The 22,011-nt window shown below is 45.6% G+C and overlaps 1 protein-coding gene across 1 annotated transcript in view; it reads right to left on the bottom strand.

Annotated features, from left to right (window-relative positions):
- Positions 1-22,011, bottom strand: part of BFSP2 (beaded filament structural protein 2) — a 64,364-nt gene that overhangs the window by 9,155 nt on the left and 33,198 nt on the right. Inside the window, exons 3-5 of the mRNA XM_070493195.1 lie at positions 16,591-16,747; positions 15,391-15,552; positions 61-192 (exon numbers count right to left, since the gene is read on the bottom strand). Coding sequence (XP_070349296.1) covers positions 61-192; positions 15,391-15,552; positions 16,591-16,747 — 451 coding nt within the window. The remainder of the gene's footprint in view (positions 1-60; positions 193-15,390; positions 15,553-16,590; positions 16,748-22,011) is intronic.

Below are 22,011 nucleotides of genomic sequence, written 5' to 3'. Positions count from 1 at the left end.
CTGACAGTTGAGAGATAAAAGTGACACAAGACACGCCAGGGCTCTTCCTAGCCCACTCACCAGGGCCCGCAGGGATTCCGTCTCAGCCTGGAGGCTCTGGACTTGGCACGAAGTGTTGTGTAACTCCACCCTGAGGGCAGCAGCCAGCTTCTCCTCCTGGGTCCGGGCCATGCGGGCCACCTCCGCCTGTTGCTGTGGAGAGTGAGGTCTCCGGTGAGCAGGGCTGAGTCGAGAGCCCGTCCCTCCCTCTCATCCTTTCTGATGACCACTCCACTGCCTCTCACTCAGAGGAAACAGCTGTTAGACTTTAAAATCCCTCTTTTTCCATAGGTGCCCTCACTAACGTGTATACAAACACTTAGTTTGTTCACACAATGCACGCAAATACAATAGAATTCAAAAGATTTTTCTAAAGGATATTAGTAGAAAGCCTCCTTCTCTTTCTGTGCCCTAATTACTGAGTTGTCCTGTTTGTGGTTTCTTTTACCTCCTTCCAGCAATATTTCATATATTTATAAACAAATATGTATGATCATCTCCTTTTGCTTTGGCACTTAATATATCTTAGAAATTATTCTGTATCAGTGAATATAGATCAATTACATTCTTTTTAACGGCTGCATGGTATTGCCTTGTTTGGAAGTACTGTAATTATTTAGAAGTCCCCCACTGATGGACACTTAGATTGTTTCCAGTCTTTGCCTGTTACAAACAATAGTGCAAAGAATAACCTTACGTCCCTCACTTTTTGTACGTGGGAGTGCCTCTGAGGGGTAAATTCTTTCATTAGAACTGCTGAGTCAAAAGGGTAGGTATTTGTAATTCTGATAAATGTTGTCAAATTGCGCTTTGGAGAATTGTTACCCCTTCCAGGACTGAAGGACGGTGCCAAAGGCCCCACACCTTCCTCAAACAAGGAGTTAGCCAACTTGATCCGAAAGTCCCTGTTTCCTTGTGAAAACGCGTCTGGCCACAGTTGTTAATACAAGGGAAGGGCTGTGTTTTGAATCTTCTCCCCAGAGCAAGATGGACACATTCTGATTCCTCCCCATATATTCACGGGAGCAGGACCCGGTTACTCTTCTCATTTCTGAGGAAAAGGGAAGAAACTCGAGATCATCCCCACTCATCTTCAGTGCAGTCTGGTGGAATGTCTCCCAGCCACTGATGAAGGAGGAAAAAACTGCTTTCTCTCCTAGGTTACTGGCTTTCTGGATTTACCATTTTCCCCATAGATTAGTACTTATTTATGGAATTATGCAAAAATAGTCTAATCTATTTGACTGGCTAAGAAACCCCAAGTCAAAAGGCTCATATCTCAGTAGTTCTGCCAGTTCTTGCTGTTTGAAGGGCTGTAAAGAGCTCTGCAAAAATGTCCATTAAAGCCCTGGGAATGGCTGAAAGAGAACAGAAGCCTTGAGCCCAGCTCTGACTGGTCAGCCCATGGCTGTGTGTCCCTGGGCCATCATTCAGCCTCTCTGAGTCCCTGTCCCTGCCTACAGAATGTAGGTGACAATGATTGGAGAATGACAATCACATGATGGCTACTTCTTGGTGTCCCTATGAGGCTTCCGTCAGGTTATACATGTGGAAGCTTTTAGAACCTTAAAAGCATGCAAATATTGGCCGTGTAGATTTTCTATATGTAAAATGTAATAGTAGCCAACGAATGAGTTTGTGAAAGCCACTATGGGCTGAATACTACCAATGATGATGAACATGTGTTAAGCACTGACTCTGTGCCAAGCACTCTGTTCGCAGCTTTAAGTCCATAATCTCATTTAATCTTTACAACCCTATGAAGAAAGCATCACTGTTATTCCCATTTTACATGAGGAAACTGAAGCACAGAGACATTGAGTTATTTACTCAAGACCATATGTCCTATAAGGGACAAAGCTGGGACTTGAGCCCAGCAGCAGACCCCAGAGCTGTGCTCTTAATGTGTATTTAATGCTGCCACTTCCACCAATCCATCAATTTAAGACCCCCCCAAAACTGGAGTTGTCTTCTGCAAAGTGAGGGTGGCTCACTCTAAGACACCTTCATTGTCTGCCAAGTCCTCCTCTGATCAGTAACCCCATTCTTCTTCCTCTCTTTGGGGTTGGGGTCTGGCCAGATGGGCTGTGTGGGTGGGTGGGAGGCAGGAGAGAGGGTGACCTTGCAGGAAAATAAAGTCAGGCAATGCAGCTACACAGAGTGCCAGGGCAGCTGTGAGCTGAAGCCGGCTAAATTTTCAGGAATTTTGTAAGCTGGTTGTTAAACACAGCCATCATTAAAAATTAAATTATATCAGCTTACAATTAAATAAGTTATATTAAAAATGGTAACAAATACTCAAAACACATCACTTGCTAATTATTTACAGTTTATCGTTATCTACGATATTGAGGTTATTCACACCGATGGTACCTGTGTGGTGGGAGTAACGCAGGGTGGTGTGCCCCTGCACATCTCTGCACACTCTGTGCTCGCTGACGTCAAGTTGGTGGTTTGAAATCAGCCATGGTGAGAGTATTTACACCATGGAAATTGGCAAACATTACGAGTTAGGGATTGAATTATTGTTTTGTTGATTGCCTAGACTTAAGAAAGAGATGCAGAAAATGTTAATAATGCAGATTAAACTAAAAAGTGGGTCATGTCTGTAGCTATTGCATTGTGAATAGCACAAAAATTAGAGGAAATATTTTTCCAGTATGAAGTTACTTACATCATTGATGAATCAACCCATTAAGATCAAGGAAAATATCAATCAAAATTCATAGCAGAGCGATCCCCATTCATCACTGATGTGAGTGACTTTTTGCTTAATAAGATATTAATAAGTATTTTTCTGTAGTCTGATATTGTGCCACTATCGTTGATGATAGAATTATAAAAACGGTTGGCGGATTTTGCAATAAAAGGCAAGTCACACTGAAGTTATAGGTGCAAACGGAATGGCAATGTAAGTATTTTATTTTAAAATTTATTCTATTTCTAAAATTGCATAAAGAAAATATCAACAGAAATTTCCATGTTGCCTTTAAGTGGTATTGTGAATTTGACTGGCACATAAATCACATGCTCAGATTTCCCCGCAGAGAGCAGTCGTGAACCATGACCAGCACACTTGGGGAAGAGCCAGCATGAGGGGAAGCCATGGCCCATAGAGGGAAAGTTTCAAAGCCTTGGTGGGCGGGTCTGGGGTAAAGTTGCTGGCCAAGGCTAGAGCCACAGTCCCCATATAATCTGTCCCTCCTCTCAGCACAGACAATGAGTGGCTTGTATTCAGTCGTTCAGAGGTACGTACTGGTCCCTGGAGGACTCAATCCCCATGTCTTGGTTTCATTAGCAAAATGCTGTACCCAAGTCACTCCCAGCATTCCTGAACAACCACCATGGTTTTCCACGTACCTGAATACTAACTCATACCATTTCTATTTAAACCAATCCACTTTTTCTTTGTAAATAAATGTGTTTAAAATGCAAACTGTAGATAAGTTCTCAAATTTTAATGTGCATCAGCCTCATCTGGGGGATCTTGTGAAAATGCAGGTTCTGATTCAGGAGATCCTGAGTAGGACCCAGGATTCCGCATTTACAACTCCCACGTGATGCCTGGTCCATGGAAGCAAAGTTCCAGATTGCTACAGAAACTGATAAAACCGTGTCACTTTCCACAGAGAGAAGATAACTGAGAAATTAATAAAGTTGAAACACATCAATATTATTACATTCTAGCAAATGTTCTTGCCAAGTTGCTGAGTCCCAAATCCTGCTTTCTCTTTGCTGACAGGTGAGATTAGTAAGTATAAGAGAAGAGTTAATGACCTACCAGCACCAAACGGAAACTTTCTTATACAGTTTAAAATTGAAAGAGAAAAAGAAATTAATTTGATCACTATGAGTTTCTGTGTTATTTTATATCATACCCATACTTTCTCAAATCAACTTACCACAAGTGAAACTCGCCCTTCATTTGGGGACAGTTAATTGCTTTAACTCACAGAAAAGTATTACATGCTCTTTGCCAATTTAGATTTCTGCTTTCTGGTTATTGTAATAACTCTACTTCTGTTTCCATTTCAACCCAATGCCTTCAGATTTCTCCTCACAGACCAAGCAGGAGGGGTGTGATTCTAGACCCCGAGGATGGGAAGGCAAGACTAGGTTTTGTCGCTCAGTGCAGTGGCCAGGATGCGTAAGGAGATTCAAACAGGTTGGTTCCCAGGCTTTCAAAGCAGCTTGAAACCTTGGCTCCCCTGTGTGGGAGCTGAGCTGCCCACGTTTGTATTCTATGTATATTTCTGGGGCAGGAGAGCATGCTGACATTTTGAAACATGGCAAAAATTTTCAAATTAAACAATTTTAAAATTAAATTTGCATGTTATTGCATGTGAAGGATGGATGTGAGAGAAGAAAAGCAGCATGCTTTTGAGTAAGTTAGAATGAAGCATTTGAAGGTCTCCAAACGGAGGGGAAAAGCCATTTCCAAACCTGTCCTCTTTGCTGATTAGGAGAGCCATTCTCAAAAACCCCCTGGGCCATGACCTGGGGGTTGGAAGAAATGCCACTTTGTAGTGTGAGGAGAGAGTCAGAGCTTTGGAAGAGGCAGAGTATGGAGAGCAATGATGCAGGCGTGTTCGTAGCAGAAATGTGTCCAGGATGGGCGCTCAGCGGTTGAAATGTGCATTCTGCCTTTTCCCGAGCAGTTGCTCTGCGGGTTTTGGCAAGTCACTCGAGCTCTCTGGTTTTTGCAGATGGTGAACAACAGCTTCATAAGAGCATTGTTCTGCCTCAGAGTACAGCTAAACACCTTGCTCTTAAGCTTCTTAGATCCCACGGGATTGTGCTAACCTCTTCACGTTCACTATCATGGAGAAAGGGAAACCAGTGGACCACTTGGGGAGACAGGGGCTCCCGACCTTGTATCACAGAAGAATCTTATCCTACAAGGAGCGCACAGGATCGTGGTTTGGAAAGATCATGAAAGTCTGGCCTAATCTTTTGGTCTTTCAGGACAAAGGCCTCCCAACCTCACATTCCACTCGCTCATTCTTAAAGAAGAAAAGGAATTAAGGTTCCCCCCTCCCTGTAATCTGGCCAGGTCAGCCCAGCAGTTATTGCTTCTGGACTCAGAACATGTGGTTTGAGTCCCAGCTCTGCCACTTTCTAAATGGGTGAGCTTGGGTAAGTTACCAAGCCTCTCCATGCCTCGGTTTCCTCCTCTTAAAGGGATAAAATCACAATACCCGTCTCACGTTGGGAAGATTAAGTGAGAACAGGCCTGTCAAGCGCTCAGAAGACTGTGTGGCACTTGGTAAATGCTCAATCCTTGCTTTGCTGGCCCCGCTTCCATGGCGTATCTCGCTGTGCCCTGTAGAAGAGTGGTCTTTCCATTGCCTCCGCCTGCGCCCCAGCCAACCTCGCCCTAGACTATAGGTACTTGTGTGCAGGGACAACTTCTTACTCACCCCTCTTTCCCCCTGGGGACCTAACATGGCTTTTTACACCTAGGACATGCCCAACAACATTTATTGGAATTCTACAACATGTCCCAGGTACTTGCTAGGAACTACAGAAGAGGAGGAATCTACCAGGAATGGAATTAAATCAAATCTCCTTTTCATCAGGAGATTAGCCATCATTATTATAATGACTATAAGGCACTTTACAGTCATACGATGTCATATAAATGTTATTTGGCTAAGGATAGCTTTTGACAGGCAGCACACCCCCCTGACCTCCCCCAGCCAGCTGTAGGACATATTGGGAGAAGGCTGGATGCCATCCAGTCTTCTCCGGAGACATGGGGTCTCCTTAGTGGGAATTACAAAGAAGTGCATGTCTGCCTCAGTGAAACGTCAACGCGGGCAGAAGAGCTGGCCCGGGGAGGCTCAGCCAGGTTCCTCCTTGACTTTGCACAAGAGCTGCCTGGCTGTTGCCGCTGCTCTCTTTAGGGTGTAGGACCAGTTCCCACCGTCAGTCACAGCCGCCAGAGGAAACACAGGAACACACGACTTTGGGGACTTGCTGCCCCCTTGGTCATAAGTAAGCACACCTTGCTGATGAAGGTGGCAGAAGAGGCTCAGCAATGAGAGTAATTCTGAAAAGAGGAACAGATTTTTCTTCTTAAAACAATTATCAGAGAGGTCTAAATGATAGCGTTTTTGTTCTGGCTCATGGAGATCATCCCATTCCTAAGAAGGGACTCCTCTGCTTTTTCCCTCCTAGGAGACTAGTAAGTGTTGAATATGAACACAGTGCCTTACTTTCTCACGGATTTGGGATGTTTCATCTTTGCGGATCTCTTATTTTAGAAGTAAGGTCCCTGGCTGGCCCGGTGGCGCAACGGTTAAGTTTGCACGTTCTGCTTCCGTGGCCCGGGGTTCGCTGGTTTGGATCCTGGGTGCGGACATGGCACCACTTGGCAAGCCATGCTGTGGCAGGCGTCCCACGTATCAAGTAGAGGAAGATGGGCATGGATGTTAGCTCAGGGCCAGTCTTCCTCAGCAAAAAAGGAGGATTGGCAGCAGATGTTGCTCAGGGCTAATCTTCCTCAAAAAAATAAAATAAAATAATAATAATAGAAGTAAGGTCCCTACACTTTTTCTGGGAAACAGCCACTGTTAAGAAATAGCTTTGGGATCAGCAGAATCAGGTGGTCAGGGGTGGGCATTCTTTGAAGCCAGGGACTTTGTGTCCACAGCACCATGCACAGGGCCTGGTGCCTGATTTGTGTATGACAAATGGAGTCTGCATGAGTGGGTGAGTGAAAATTCCTGGTAGAAGGTGTGAGGGGGAGGTTGCAATGTTTGGAGATCCCCTACATAGATAGTCACTCAAATATTGGTTGTCAACCACTTGTGGGGTTGAAAACACAACACAGAAGATAACAGCCTGGGAGTGCCCTCTATAACACACATAGTTGTGCTGGGTAGGGTCAAGAACAGGCATAGGATAGGCAGTGCCTACTGCAACCAGACAGTCTCTTTATTTTCCCTTTTAATAACTACTCTGATTCCCCCCAACACTGCCCACCAGCTGTATGCACCAGCACACAGCTACAGAAACCAAATCCTGGCCTCCCGGCTCCTGTAATAACCCTTCCTTATTGACTAACAATATCTTTTGAAAGCCAGCTGGAACTACCATAAATTAAGTAAAAAGACAAGTGACTAGCTAGGAACATATTTACAACTTATATCACAGAGAGAGGACTAATTTCTCTACTGTACAGAGAGCCGCTACAAACCAGTAATAAGCCCAAGACCTAATAAAAATGGGCAAAAGATATGATCTGATGGAACACACCAAGCAAATATGGATGAAATCCAGTGTGAAAAAGATGTTCCATCTTCCTCGTACTATGAGAAATGCAAAATAAAACTGCACTGAAAAATCACCCTTTTTTACCTATAATATTGGCAAAGGTCACAAGGTGTGCGAATTCCCAATATTGGTGAGGATGTGGGGAAGTGGGCACTGTTGGACATTTCTGATGAGAATATGAATTCTTACAACCTTTATAGAGGGTAATTTGGCAATATTTATCAAAATTACTGATGCATATAATTTTCAACCCAGCAATTCCACATCTATGAATTTATCCAACAGATACATTTCTATATTGGGAAATGAGGGACACACAAAGTTAGTGACTAGGCTTATTTATAATAGCAAAAGATTGGAAGCCACCTAAATATTCATCAGCAGGGCATGGGTTAAATAAATCCTGGGATATCCATTAACTGGAACAGGGACTGGCAACTTTTTCTGTGAAGGGCCAGATAGTAAATTTCTTAGGCTTAGCAGGCCATGTGGTCTCTGTGGCAACAATTGAACCCCTCTGATGTAGCGCAAATGCAGCCACAGACAATATGTAAATGAACGAGCATGGCTGTGTTCCAATAAAACTTTATTTGTGAAAAACAGGCGGTGGGTCAGATTTGGCTGGTGGACCATAGTTTGCTGCCCCCTGTGGTACAACATCAAGCAGCTGAAAGCAGTATGTTCTGAATACTACTCTTGTGCAAAAAGAGAGAGAGAAAATATGTACCTATTTCCTGTGGTATGCATAAAATGTCTCTGAAAGGACACCTGGGAAAGGACAACATTGGCAACCCCATGGAAAAGAACTGGATGGCTGTGATATGGACGGGGTGACACTTTGCTGCATATCATTTTGTACATTTGGAACCAAGCAAAAGTATTATATATCAAAAATGCTCAAATAAAATAAAAGTAAATGAAAAAAGAAATAAAAGCAAGCTGGGACCATTATGCAAAACACGCTCTGTGACACACTATGAGGTGTGGAGATGCTGGGCAACAACCCCCTTCAGTGCCTGAACCATGGCTTATTTCACCAAAGAGCCACTGGGGACGACAGGCCGGCTCGTGGACACCCAGGGCCCCCTAGAGCACAGACGCTCTCAGGGGTCTGCTCTTTCTACCTTCCTTGAAAGGAACTCTCCCAGATGGCTGTCTTGCCAATACCACAGCAGGCCGTCTTGCAGTCTAGAGCCGGTAACCTCAGCTGAGCAGCAGAAATCCATTTTAACCCTATTTCATATATCCTAGAAAATACTGACTCTTTTTGGTAAAAGGAAGCAAAGAAAAGGCATAGACACAGCAGCCTATATAAAATATTTGCCCTTACAGGACAAATTATTGTTTGTGGATACGGATGACATGGAGACACGTTATCCAAGGTTTCTAGTCTCCTCATGGATGGACCTAGACCTCGGCTGTCCAACATGGTAGCCACTGGCCACATGTAGCTATTTAAGTAAAAATGAATAAAAATTAAATTTAATTAAAATTCAGTTTCCCAGCTGTATCAGGCACATTTCAAATGTGCAATAGCCACATGTGGCCAGTAGCTACCATATTGGATTGCTGCACAGACTATAATATAAATAATAAAGTAAGCGATATAAGTAATCAGGGTTCAAGTCTGTCCTTTATGGTTGTGAACAGATATCCTAAAACAGTTCCATCGTTGCAGAAATTTCTATTAGAGGGCACTGCTGCAGTCAGTCTCTAATGTCTCTTCCAGCTCTAAGACTAGTAATAACCAGAAACTTCACATTCATCTCAGTCTGTTCACCTCTCTTCATTCTTAACGGTCTCCACGATCTGTCATCCTGACGGTTTAAGGCGTGATGGTTACAGCTCAGATAAAGTTCTTGACCACAAATGCCTTAAACTGACCTGAGGCGAATGCAGACTCACTGTCAGGGTTGCTAGCACGGAGCAATCTCTTTGTCATGGAGTTCCTGGCCTGTAGGGCCTCTTGAAAGGGGGCTGAGTTCTCTCTCATGGTTGCCTCGCACCCCACCGCACCAGCTTGTGCTGGTAATGGAATAAGGCTTTGGTTGCTGTACACATCATCCAGCTGCAGCAAAGAGGGACTGAGGGTGTGGAGCCCTTCCCAGGGAAGGAAGGTCCCAGGGAGGAGGTCAAGAAGGCAAAACAGAGGCTGCTTTGCTGGGAGCAGACTGCAGGCCAGGCTCAGGGCCAGGGAGCAAGGACCTCTCAGTGCCTCGGCTGAGAAACTGGACAAGGAAGAGAGGACCTGGACTCCTCCTGGAGGAGGTGGGCTGAAGTTAGCGCTGCCTGCCTGGCAGAGGAAGCAAGATGGCAGGCAGTGGGGCACGACGCAGTCTCAGTTCTCTGCTGCAATACTGGGTGGCCTGGTGTGGTGGGCAGAAATCCAGGATGGCCTCCGTGGTCTCTGCCCTCAGGCATTATGCCCATGGTTAGGTTACTTTACATGACAAAGGTGAGGGGATTTTGCAGATGTAATTAAGGTCCCCAAATCAGTTAATTTTGAGTTGATCTAAAGGGAGAGTGTTCTGGGTGGGCCTAACTTAATCAGATTGAAGCTTTGAAAGGGTGGTGCTCTTGTGCTGGCCTTGGAGGAGCAAACAGCTCTGTTACCAGCTGCCTATGGAGGGAGCAGCCTCTAGGGGCCGAGGGCCCCAGTCCTGCAACTGCAAGGAGCTGCCTTCTGCCCATAACCTGGAGGAGAATGCAGCTCTGGCAGAGACCTTGACTGCAGCCTAGTGAGACCCTGAGAGCAGAGGACCCCGTTACCCTGTTACGGTACGCCTGGACTCCTGACCACAGAAACTGTGAGATAATCCATGCTTTTTTCTTTTTTCTTTTTGAGGAAGATTAGCCCTGAGCTAACATCCATGCCCATCTTCCTCCACTTTATACGCGGGATGCCTACCACAGCATGGCTTTTGCCAAGTGGTGCCATGTCTGCACCAGGATCCGAACTGGTGAACCCCGGGCTGCTAATGCGGAACATGTGTGCTTAACCGCTGCGCCACCGGGCTGGACCCATGCATGTTGTTTTAAGCCACTATGTTTGCAGTACTTGGTTACAAAGCAACAGAAAATGAATATACCACACCTTCTTGGGGGAGCACCTCGAACCCATCAATAGGCACACTGAAGTGCAAAGGTCAACCTCCTGAACCCTAAGCAGCTTGGTCTAGAAACTTGGGAAGCCCTTCGCCTGCTTGGGGGCCCTGTTGCCAGGAGGACTGCACATTGTAAGGAAAAGGTCAGTTGGAAGAAACATTTGATTATATTTATCATAATGGACATGAAAAACGATAACTGCATAATATTTTTGAAAGTGTCTTTTTGGCTGCCCTAAGCATCATTTTCCTGTTGGTGATAAAGGACCTTTGAAATGGTTGCATCTGTGAAAGGAAAACTTCGTGGAAATAGTCTGGCTGCAGGGAAACTAGAAGCTCTGGCTTCTCTTTCCCCTCCCTCCCTCCCTTCCTCCCTCTCTTCCTCCCTCCCTCCCGCTCTCCCTCCCTTCCTGCCTCCCTTTCTTTCTGTTAGCAATAAACACATCTGTGAAATGGGAGTATCAGTAGTTCCTGCTTTCGAGGCTGTTGTGAGAATTGGATGAGCAGAAAGGATGTCAGAGGTCTAGCCAGCACAAATGGCCTCACAGGGTTATCAATTTTATTTTTGAATTTTAGGTCTTTTAACAATGACTGATGGAGTGATTTCAATGCACCCACAAGTTCAATACAAGTTTCAGGGAAGAAGGGCACTGCGAGGTCTTAATCCGGCCAAGGTCAGGGTGGAGCATACTTGCCTTGGGGACTCTCTTTTCTGTTTGTCAGTCCACAGAATGGAAATGTCCCAGCGGAACCAAGTGAATGATAGTGGCCCTTTGATATTCCCCAAGGTGGCCTTTTTAAGTTCTGCTGGTTGCACACTGGGGAGTGTATTCCGCGGCTGGTCAGGAGGTCTGGAGGGTAGTGTGGCTGGCGTGTCATGGGGTTCCCGAATCATCCCCAAATACCGTGAGTTGGGTAACCACAACAAACAGAAAAGGAAGCGCCAGACTTTAAGACCCTCCAGAAATTCTCTGGACCAACCCGATCACCCCAAACACTGAAGCAGACAACTTGAGAAGCTCCAAAAACCAGACCACCGAGGTTCCCAACATCCATGACACAGTGGCAGGACAGAACCTACCCAGAACCTTTCTAAGCTTTTAACGATTAAAAAGTAAGAAGAGAGGCCTGCCCGGTAGTGTAGTGGTTAAGTCTGCATGCTTGGCTTTGGTAGCCGGAGGTTCACAGGTTCAGATCCCGGATGTGAACCTACACACAACTCATCAAGCTATACTGTGGTGCCATCCCACATACAAAACATAGAGGAAGACTGGCACAGACGTTAGCCCATCGACAATCTTCCTCAAGCAAAAAGAGGAAGATTAGCAACAGATGTTAGCTCAGGGCCAATCTTCCTCACCAAAAAAAGAAGAGCTGGCTGATAAGCTGTTGCAGATACTGATGGCATCCACCTTTATCCCTTAAGCCTTAACAAGTTAGTTGTCCCAGCTTCCTTCCCACTGTGAGATTCTGCACCTCTTTGCTGAGCGAGCTTGCTCTAAAGTCTTTGAAAGGTCACTCTGAGAGCAGCTGGCAGAGGACTGATGGGAGGTGGTACCACTACCCCAGCTTCTTTGCCTTCCCCCTCTCTTGTATTCTATCCTGTTCCCCAGAACCCCTGGGGTACAGCCAGTCTCCCACAGTGTAGCTAGTTGGATGATGCCTTCTTCTTTGGTTCCCTTCTCTGCTTCTCTACCAGTATTTTAGGTTTTTCTTCCCTCCCAACTTCCATATAAACCACGTCTACTTCAATATTTATCTCAGGATCAGTTTCTGGGGGAACCTAAACAAAGACATAAATTAATCATGTCAATTAATTTCCAGCCTCCCCGGGCTGAAAGGTAATTAAATACATGTTTGTATTCTCTCTGCAAAATGTTTTGAAAGCAGTGTGTGCTAAGCCATTTCACATTTGTGCTTTGCTGCCAAGAAACAGACAAGAGATGCTCCGGGATGGGCAAATGTCAGCCCCCGAGGGCAGGACTGCAACTGACAAAACTATTTATTGGAGGACTTCTGGCTGTCAGTTCTGATCTCTGTTGATGATCAGAGGAATTCACTCATTCTGCAAATATTTTCTGAGCCCCACCTCTCTGCAAGGGGCCCAGGCAGCATTGGCCGAACTAAAACAAGTCCTGTCTGTTTTCTCTGAGATGTAGCTTTCAGATTACTCTATTAAAAAAACACTAATGAATCTGTTCAGAATTAATGTTTGAATTACTGCTGGGCTGGTGATGATTCTCAAGAGAGTGAGGGGTGAATAATAATGACCAGGGTTTTTTTCTCTTTCACACTATGCTGGATTTATTCCTGTTAATTACAGCGCCCCTCCCCGCCTGCCCAGAGAAATAACCACTACAGTGTGGTGTACACCCCAGGAGTGTTGGGACAGAAGCACGGTTGCAAACTGCTGGGCCACTGAGGTTTAGCTTTGGGAACCGAGTCAAAGAAATGACAGCCCAATGTGGAGAAAAGGTCCCTGGACCCAGAGCCAGGAGAGCTGAGAGATGGTGCTACCAACCAGCTGTGGGACCTCAGGACATCAACTACCCTCTCTGGGGCTCGGTTTCCTCACCTCTAAAAGGACGGAATAGGACTGGATGGTCTCTAGGGTCATTAATTGTAAATATTCTTGAGTCCCCTAAAAAAGAAGCAGTGGACCGACATCAAGACTGTGGTTCAGCTCCACTTTCCCTCTGTGTTGTTCCACCTCTCACCCAATTGTAGGGGCTGCATTTCGTGGAGTTACCAGGCACTGTTTTCCATAAAAAGTGTTTGTAGTGAATTGGTCCAAGGAATTGAAGGTTAGAAAGAAAAGGAGCTGTTGAAAGGGGGAAAGGATGGAGAAACGGGGGAGTATACTGAAGCTGTTTCCTGGGCTGGAGAGCATCAGGGGATCCAGAGTTGGTGAAGACCCTGCTGGGAAGCTTCCTGTGGATACTCGGGGGCTGGGGGCTGAGGGGGCCTGGGAGGAGAAAGAACAGAAAAGATCCCTCTGGTTGTCTTTTAGTAGCTTCTGTAAACACTCGCGGGTCTTAGCCCTGGCTGTGTATTAGAATCACCCAGAGAGCTTAAAAAACCACTGAGTCCCTCTCCTGATTTAACTGGTCTTGGATGGGGCCTGGGCGTGGGCACTTTAAAAAATGCTCTGAAATAATTCTGCTGTACAGCCAGGATTGAGACCCACTAAATGGTCACCAAGAGCACAGGAGCAGCCTGCTTGCTTCCTCTCAAATAGCGACATCATTCTCCTGCTTGCTTCATGCTCTCCTTCCTCTTCTGCTCTTTTCATCCTCTGCTTCAAAATTGCAAAGTCATACATGGGTGCGAGATGGAGAAGGGAAGAACAAACCCTATGCATTCCATTTTCTGGTTAATTCCTTCATTATTATTATTTATTTTTTTTTTGAAGAAGAAGATTAGCCCTGAGCTAACTGCTGCCAATCCTCCTCTTTCTGCTGGGGAAGGCTGGTCCTGAGCTAACATCCGTGCCCATGTTCCTCTACTTTGTATGTGGGATGCCTGACACAGCATGGCTTGCCACATGGTGCCAGGTCTGCACCTGGGATCCGAACCAGCAAATCCCAGGCTGCCGAAGCGGGAGCGTGCGTGCTTAACCACTGCGCCACCAGGCCGGCCCCAATTCCTTCATTATTTTTGTGGTTTAATAAAAGATGTTTTGCTTCCGTGAATATAATTCATGCTACTTAAGAAAAACTTGAGAAATACTCAAAAACTAGAAAAAACATCTAAATGTGTCAATTAGGTCCCTCGCTCAAAGACAACCACTGCTAACACCATCACATATTACTGTTTTCTTTCTTTCTTTCTTGTTTTTTTTAAAGATTGGCACCTGGGCTAACAACTGTTGCCAATCTTTTTTTTTTTTTTTTCTGCTTTATCTCCCCAAACCCCCGCCGTACAGAGTTGTATATCTTAGCTGCAGGTCCTTCTAGTTGTGGGATGTGGGACGCTGGCTCAACGTGGCCTGACGAGCGGTGCCATGTCCGTTCCCAGGATCCAAACCCTGGGACGCCACAGTGGAGTGTGCGAACTTAACCACTTGGCCACGGAGCCGGCCCCTAGTGTTTTCTTTCTAATCTTTTCTTGATGCTTCGTTTCTTTGTTTGAATGCTTTACCCTACTGTGTATAACAGGGGCTGGCAAACTGCAGCCCACACGCCAAACCCAGCCCACCTCCTATTTCTGTAAATAAAGTTTTATTGGCACGCAGCCATGCTCATTTGTTACCTTTTGTCTACGGCTGCTTTCACGCTATGATGGCAGAGTTGAGTAGTTGCAACAGAGACTGTCTGGCCCAGGAAGACTAAGTATTTATTATCTGATCCTTGACAGAAAAAGTTTGTTGGCCCCTGGTATATACCATTTTGTACTCTCTTTTCCCCTCATCTTACCTTATTGCAGGAGCATTTCCTATGTTGTGATAAATGCTTCATAAATACCATTTCTAATAGCTGCCTGCTGTTTCACGGCATGGTTAGGTTGTAGCTTAGACTTTCTCCTATTATTAAACATTTATGTGTTTTCCCCCCCAGTTTTTTCACTCTTATAATGAATGCTTCAGTGAGTACCTTTGGATGTAAACTTTATCTGTATTTTCAATGATTTCTCTAGGATAGTGTCCAGATTATTCAACTGATGAGTAGGGGCATTTTAAGACTCTTGATCCGTATCATCATAGCCCTTATTCAAAGATCTCATACTAGTTTGTGCTCCCTGATAGTATAGGAGAGAACCTACTTCACATACTTGCCAGCACTGAGTACTACCATTTAAAACATTCTCTGCATTTAGACAGGTAACCAAATCTATTATTTGAATTTGCATTTCTTTTATGTCTAGAGATTGAAACTGTTGCATATTTTCTTTTGCATGCTGACTGCTTGTCATCTTTGCTTGGCCTCCTTCTGCACGGGGCAGAGTGGAGGATGCTGGTCCTGCCTCTCACCTTGGCTTGGAGCAAGGCTCCTGCCTCCACCCGGTTCTTTTCGACATCTCTCTCCCAGTGAATTCTGATCGTCTCAAGGATGTCGTCCAGACCAGTGCCAATGGGAACGTTCATTTGTTCCAGCTCAGACCCTGCCAACTGTTTGTACAGCATTTTCACATCCTGAAAATGACAATATACATGTCAGGTGAGTTCCAGAGAGGAAAGAAAAGATATAGAATTCTAGCCAGCAGAAGCCCAGCTCTGTGGATAATACTGTTACTTCTCGTTCTGTTACGGCCAAATATGGGGTTTCACAGAGACTGGCAAAGCCCCACTGCCCTGCGTAGGTGCCATATTCTCTTTTCCCAAGGATGCATTTCTTAGGCGGGTCTTCACAAGGCCAGGCCCACCAACACAAAAATCAAAATAAATAAGTAACAAAATAACAACACAGAGTAAGCAACAACAGCAAGATGAAATTTATGAATTGCATAAAGTCAGAGTAGGCTGAAAGAGATTTAAAGATAACTTTGTGGTCTCTAGAGGGTTACTGTGGGAGAGTGGTGGCAGACCCCTGAGCTAAGAACAGGACCAAGTGGGCTTATTGGTTCCTGGTCGGCTTAAGGTCAGACAAATGAAGGAACTTCCTAACGTGAGCACATTAAGTAGGTTTTGACTTTTTCAACTGCAAGCACTTTAGCTCTCAGATCAGACAACGACCTGTGTGAGGTGGTTTAGAATCAGCGCAGTTCTGCAGGGCACTGGACCACTGACCGGTGGGGTCCCCTTCAGTCCCCTTCAGTCCTGTCACTCAACAATCTGACCTAATTTCATTAGCAAGTGTGTGTAAACCACAGCCTGGATCTACCCTCAGAGTTGTTTTGTTTGTCCTATATAGTGGTGAAAAAGATCTGGACTAGAACCCCTGAAGGGAGAGGAAGCTCCGTGCCCTTCAACACAGGCTCCATCACTCGCTACTCCCTGGACCTGCTGCCTCCCCCATTTATGTACCAGCCTGGGCCTGAAGCCATTTGAGTTGGAGATTCCCAGGGTACCTGACCCACTGCAAGGATTGAGAGTATTTTACTGGCCTTTTCCCTGCAGCCTTGGGTAAGTGATGTGGAGAGGCCGAGATGAGCCGCTATCACCTATGTTGTGAAGGTCGGCCCGACAGGTGAGCGCCTCTGGTCCTGTAGCATCACCCCAGCCCCCACCTACCTCTTCATAGCTCCTTGACAGAAAGCCAAGGTCTTCTTTCAGGCTCTGTATTTGACTCTCCAGGTCCATTTTTGTCATATTAGCTTCATCGATGACTTTATACAGAGAGTTAATTTCTTCTTCCGCTACCTTTCGGAACGGCTGCTCATTTTCATATCTGCAGATAAAGGAACGTCATCACATAGCTGGGCGACCCAAACAAAAAAAGAATCAGATTATAGATGTTACCAACAGGCCGACTATGTGATAGTCAGACAATGAAGGTTAAAAGTCACTGTTCTGACAGCTTTGAGGGCACTCGACGCAACTGTTCCGTGCTGATTTATTAAAATGAAAGCGATTCTGGGGAAAGCTTCTCCAGGAGTTCAGATCCAGGCAAGGGGATCTGGCATCATCGTTAGTATTCTGATTTGTCATCCGTTTCCCCTGAAGATCCTTTAACAAACATTACCAAGACTCTGCTAAGTACTGGGCAGTTGTGCTGGTGATCCCCAGAGGGAGAACGTGGTTTCTATCCCGGAAGGGCCCACGTGAAATTTCAGGGGGGTGGCTGCAAACCCTCATGCCTTCAGAGGCCAAGTGGGGAGTGTAGACGAGGTAGGAGGACCAGGTCTAGGCACCAGGGAGAGGTGGGGACTGGAGCACATATGACAGCTCACCCTGTACCAACGGGGTGCTGCTCAGCCCCTCCCCATCGCCGCTGTGTGGGAAGGGGGCTGTCTGTTCTCTTCAAGAGAAATCGGAAAACCGGACTGCTATGTGAAATATCCAGAGTTTTAAAAACTTACAACTTATGTAATAACACACATGCACACGTGTGTGCACACACACTGACAAAGGCTGAAACTGCCCACTCTGAGTTCTTTCAATCTCTGGTTTGCACAGGGCCTTCTTTCTACAAACTACCCAACAACTTGGCCAGTTTCTCCCAGTGTCACTCCTTTCCTTCCATGGCCTTCCACCCAGCTGTACCACTCAGCCAAATTTCACACATTACCTTCATCCATCCACAGAAGGAAGAAATCTCACGCCTCTCATTCCAGAAAGCCTCGTGGGGTCTTAGAATTTTAAGGGACTTTAACATTCAACTATTCAAACTCCTACCCAGTGACGATCCCTTGCTGGCATTCTTGATAGGTGATCATGTAGCCTCTGCTTGAATTCTTTCAGTGATGGGGAACTCATCGCCTCTCAAGGCCACCATTCCATTTTTGGACAGCTCTCTCTAATTATTGCAAATTTCTTCCTTCAAGAGCTTAAGTCTCCATTCCTGTGAGAGTCTGAGTTCCACCCTCTGGAACACCCAGAGTCACTCTAACCCTTCCTTCCGGCAATCCTACAAACATTTAGCAACTGTCTCTTGTGTCACTCTCTCTTTCCCCTCCACCCATCCTCCCTACCCCTTCAAGCCTTTTGTTCCTCACGTTAAACATTCACAGTTCCTCCCTCCATTCTTTGTATAAATTGGTTTCCATGTACCTCATCCGAAGGCAGGGACGATGACTTTCCCATCTTTGTATTCCCAGCACCCAGCTCCAGGCTTCAGATATATTTGTGGAATGATCAGAAATGCTCCAGTTGGTCTAGGTCCTTCTTAAAATGTGATACAGAGAACGGAATGCAAACCTCCAGATTTTGCCAGATCCATTCAGAGTCCTGTGGGACTGTCTGCTCCTTTGTTTAAGCTCTTTTTTTTTTTTTGAGGAAGATTAGCCCTGACCTAACTGCTGCTGCGAATTCTCCTCTTTTTGCTGAGGAAGACTGGCCCTGAGCTAACATCATGCCCATCTTCCTCTACTTTTTAAATGTGGGACGCCTACCACAGCATGGATTGCCAAGCGGTGCCATGTCCACACCTGGGATCCCAACCAGCAAACCCTGGGCCGCTGAAGCAGAATGTGCGCACTTAACCACTGTGCCACTGGGCCGACCCCTGTTTAAGCTCTTTAATTACATTCCTCGTGGACCCTAAGATTTGCTTTGTGGGGTTTTGTTCGTATGCTTGTTCATTTGATTTTGACCAGCTGTATCTGCTGCTGACTAATATTGGGCCTCCTGTCAACTAGAACCATGAGCGTTTTTCCCAAGAACTGCCTTATGCCCAGTTTCCCTGTCCTCTCTGGGCACAGCTGGTTATTTGAACCCAAAAGTAGGAGTTCATATTTATCCTCTTTCACTTTCATTGGCCCATTGTTCCAACGTGTTGGGATCATTTTGAATCCTGATTCTGTCATTCTGCTCCTCACTGCCCCTCCTGGCTTTGTGCCTTCTGCCATTTTGCCTCACTTGCTTTCATGCACCTTGCACTTAAAAATAGTAAATGACGGAACCAAGGCCCTGTGGCACACCGACAGAGACTTTCCTCAGAGTTGGACCCGCACCTTTGAATCAGCACTTAGGGGATGGTTTCTGAAGAAGTTACATGTAGGATTAGATTGTCTACCCAAATGTCTTCTTTATGAAGGACTGTATCATCGACATTTTGTCCTTTTGGAAACAAGTCCTATTGTTCCAGCTGAAATGAAAACCCACCCGTATCGCAGGGACGGGTCCCTAGTAACCCAGGCTGCAGGAGGCCCCCTTGTGCCTCTGGAGGCCTGTTTTGCTCACCTCTGCAGGGAGCCTGGTTCCTTCCAGGATATGCTTCATGTTAGGTGTCCTACAGACTGGTTTTTGAAGTCCTCTGAGGATTAGAAATACCTCTGTGATAGCCCCCAAGGCTGCTGTTAAGCTTTCAGCTTTCTCTCACTATACTTTGCCCCTTTCCCTTCCATTTTGAACTCTTCAATTAGCATCTCTGTGCTCATGATCCCGGAACTGTCTCATCTGGACCTGCAGGCCGCTCTGGCCAGCATCTTCAATAGCATCCCACAGTTTCTGTTGGTTGCTCCACCATCAGCTCAACTCAGCTTGCTCAAAGCCAAACTCATATCTACCCATGAATTTTAGACAAGCTTTCCCTCCACAATTTTCTATTTCGGTCAATAGAACCACAAGTCTTCTAAATTACCCAAGTTCAAAACCTGGAACTTACCTTTGCCTTCTCTTTTCCAGCTATATATGTAGATAATTGTCAAATCCTGCCAATTATTTCTTCGACCCATCCCTCAAGCCTGCCATTTACCATCCCAGGCAGACCCTGAGCGATAGCAGCCTCCCATTATCTCCCCAGACCTACAGCATTGCCCCCAGAGTGACCGTCCTTAACTACATTAAATTGCTTCTCTGCTTAGAAGCCTTAAATGTCATCCTTTGGCCCCTCCATAATCTGATCTCACCTTACTTTCCAACCACTGCTCCCAATACCGACCTTACCCCTCCATCAGTCCAGTCTCTTCATTCCCATTGTTTCTTGCTAATTTTCCCTGCCTCTCCTCTTCCCCAATGCAAAGCTTCCTTTAAAGCTAAAATCTGGTCATGATAAACCACTGCTCAAAGCCCTTCTATGGGTCTCCTCTCAGATAATCTCTAAGCCCTTTGCTATGGCTCACATGGTCGTCCGGGATTTGGTCTCTCCCTGCTTTTCAAGCCGCATTGGTTGTTCCCTGCAGGGAAGTAGAATTTGCTACCCCAAAATGTGTCTCTTTGACTTGATTATTTTTAAGAGCAAAAGACTCAGGAAGAAACTTTGACCTCACCCCTAACTGCCTAAAAGAATTTAAGATAGAAGGCCTGTGCCAGGAAGAAACTATCACCATAGACAACTATAGTATAATATGAACTAGGTGTGGTAGACAGGGAGGAACCTAGCAAGGCCTGTTCCATCAAAGTCCTCTCCATGTCCCATTGTCTTTGCAAGGCATGGCAAACATTTGTTTACCAAACATTTGCTTTTCCATCTCCACATGAATTGCCTTCCTCCCATTTGAAGTCTCAAACCTCTACCCCCAGCGTCCTCCTTTGTCTTTAGCTGAAGATGGTATTTAAGGTGGTGGCTTCAGCCATTTTGGCGAGTTACTCAGTTTTCCTGGGTTTCTTCCACATATACATGTTATTAAATTTGTATGATTTTCTCCTGTTATTCTGTCTCATGTCAACTTAATTCTTAGATCAGCCAGAAGAACCTAGAGGGTAGAGGAATAGTTCTTTCTCTCCAGCACCCTCCTCACTCCCTCCATATGCCCCAGTTACAGTGACCTACTTGGAATTCCACTAAGGCACCCTGCTTTCTCTGTCCTCCTGCCTTTGCACATTGTGTCCCCTCTGCCTGGAAAGTCGTGTCTCTTCTATTTGTCTGGTCAGCTCCTATATGAGTTTAGGACCCAAATCAGCTGTCACCTCTTGTGTCAGCCCTCCCTGGCCAAGTTAAATGTCCCCACCTCACTTGTGTTCGTCTCAGTGATGGCACAATTGCTCTCTAATGCTATTGTCTGTTCACTCCTCTGTCTTCGCCACTAAACTGTGAGCTCCTTGAGGTCAGGTTCACTTCATTCCAAGCTCCTGGCAAGGTGCCTGGCAGATATTCAGACATTCTTGAATTCATTCATCTGTTCATTCATTCCACAGATATCTGTGGGGCATCTGTCCTGTGCTGGCACTCTTATAGGCGCCGGTGATACAATGGGAAACAAAATAGACCAATTTTATGTCCTACTCTGTTGAATGGCTGGATGAAGGCATGTTTGAATGAATGAATGCATAAGTGAATAAATGAATGAATGAGTGAAAGAAATTTCAGTCAGGTCCTCCCTTAATTTCACAATTAACTAAATTCGACCCTAAGTTCAGCGCAGATGGTTTCAGATCTGTTAGCAGCTGTCTTTAATTGCAATGAGCTGTCAGTGGCTGCATGCTGGCTTCCCTTCCTCGTGCTCCTGTGACCCGGGCCAGCACAGTGCTGGGCAAGACAGCAACCCTGGCCGGTTGAGAGTCTCCTTGACTCCAGAGTGGCCACTAATGGAGATTCTTTAGCAGACGGAGAAGCTTGGCTTAGAGAAAGGAAATGACCCAGGGTCTGAGAGGATGGTAGAGATTTTCCTTTTCATCGCAATACCCTCTCTTCCTAAGATCAGAGTGACAGTGGGGTTGTGGTCTGCCCCAAAGACTTCCAACTATCTGCCTGTCCTCTTTGTCTTACCAACTTAGGGACATGTTCCCTCGAATAACAATCCCATCACCCATCCAGTTGCTCGACATCCAGGCCACCTTGTCCACAGAGTATTCTCAAAATCACTGTGTTCACCCATAAAAGGGTCTCTTTATTTCGCTTTTCTATTAGAACAGTTTCCTAACTCTCACTCCCCTTCACGGTTTTGCCCTAAATGCCCATCTCCCATATCACTATTTACTTTATGTTGTTCCTTAAATTTACCTACTTAAAAAGTAAATCTTAAATCAATAAACTTTCAAAGCTATTTACAGGGAAAGCAGCAAATTTTCAATTGCTACTATAAATGGTAATACTATAGTGGAAAAACAGTT

This window comes from Equus asinus, chromosome 21 (genome assembly GCF_041296235.1).
Source record: "Equus asinus isolate D_3611 breed Donkey chromosome 21, EquAss-T2T_v2, whole genome shotgun sequence".
NCBI classification, from domain to species: domain Eukaryota; kingdom Metazoa; phylum Chordata; class Mammalia; order Perissodactyla; family Equidae; genus Equus; species Equus asinus.
Note: the sequence above shows the minus strand (reverse complement) of the source record. Positions and strands in the feature narration are given on the sequence as shown.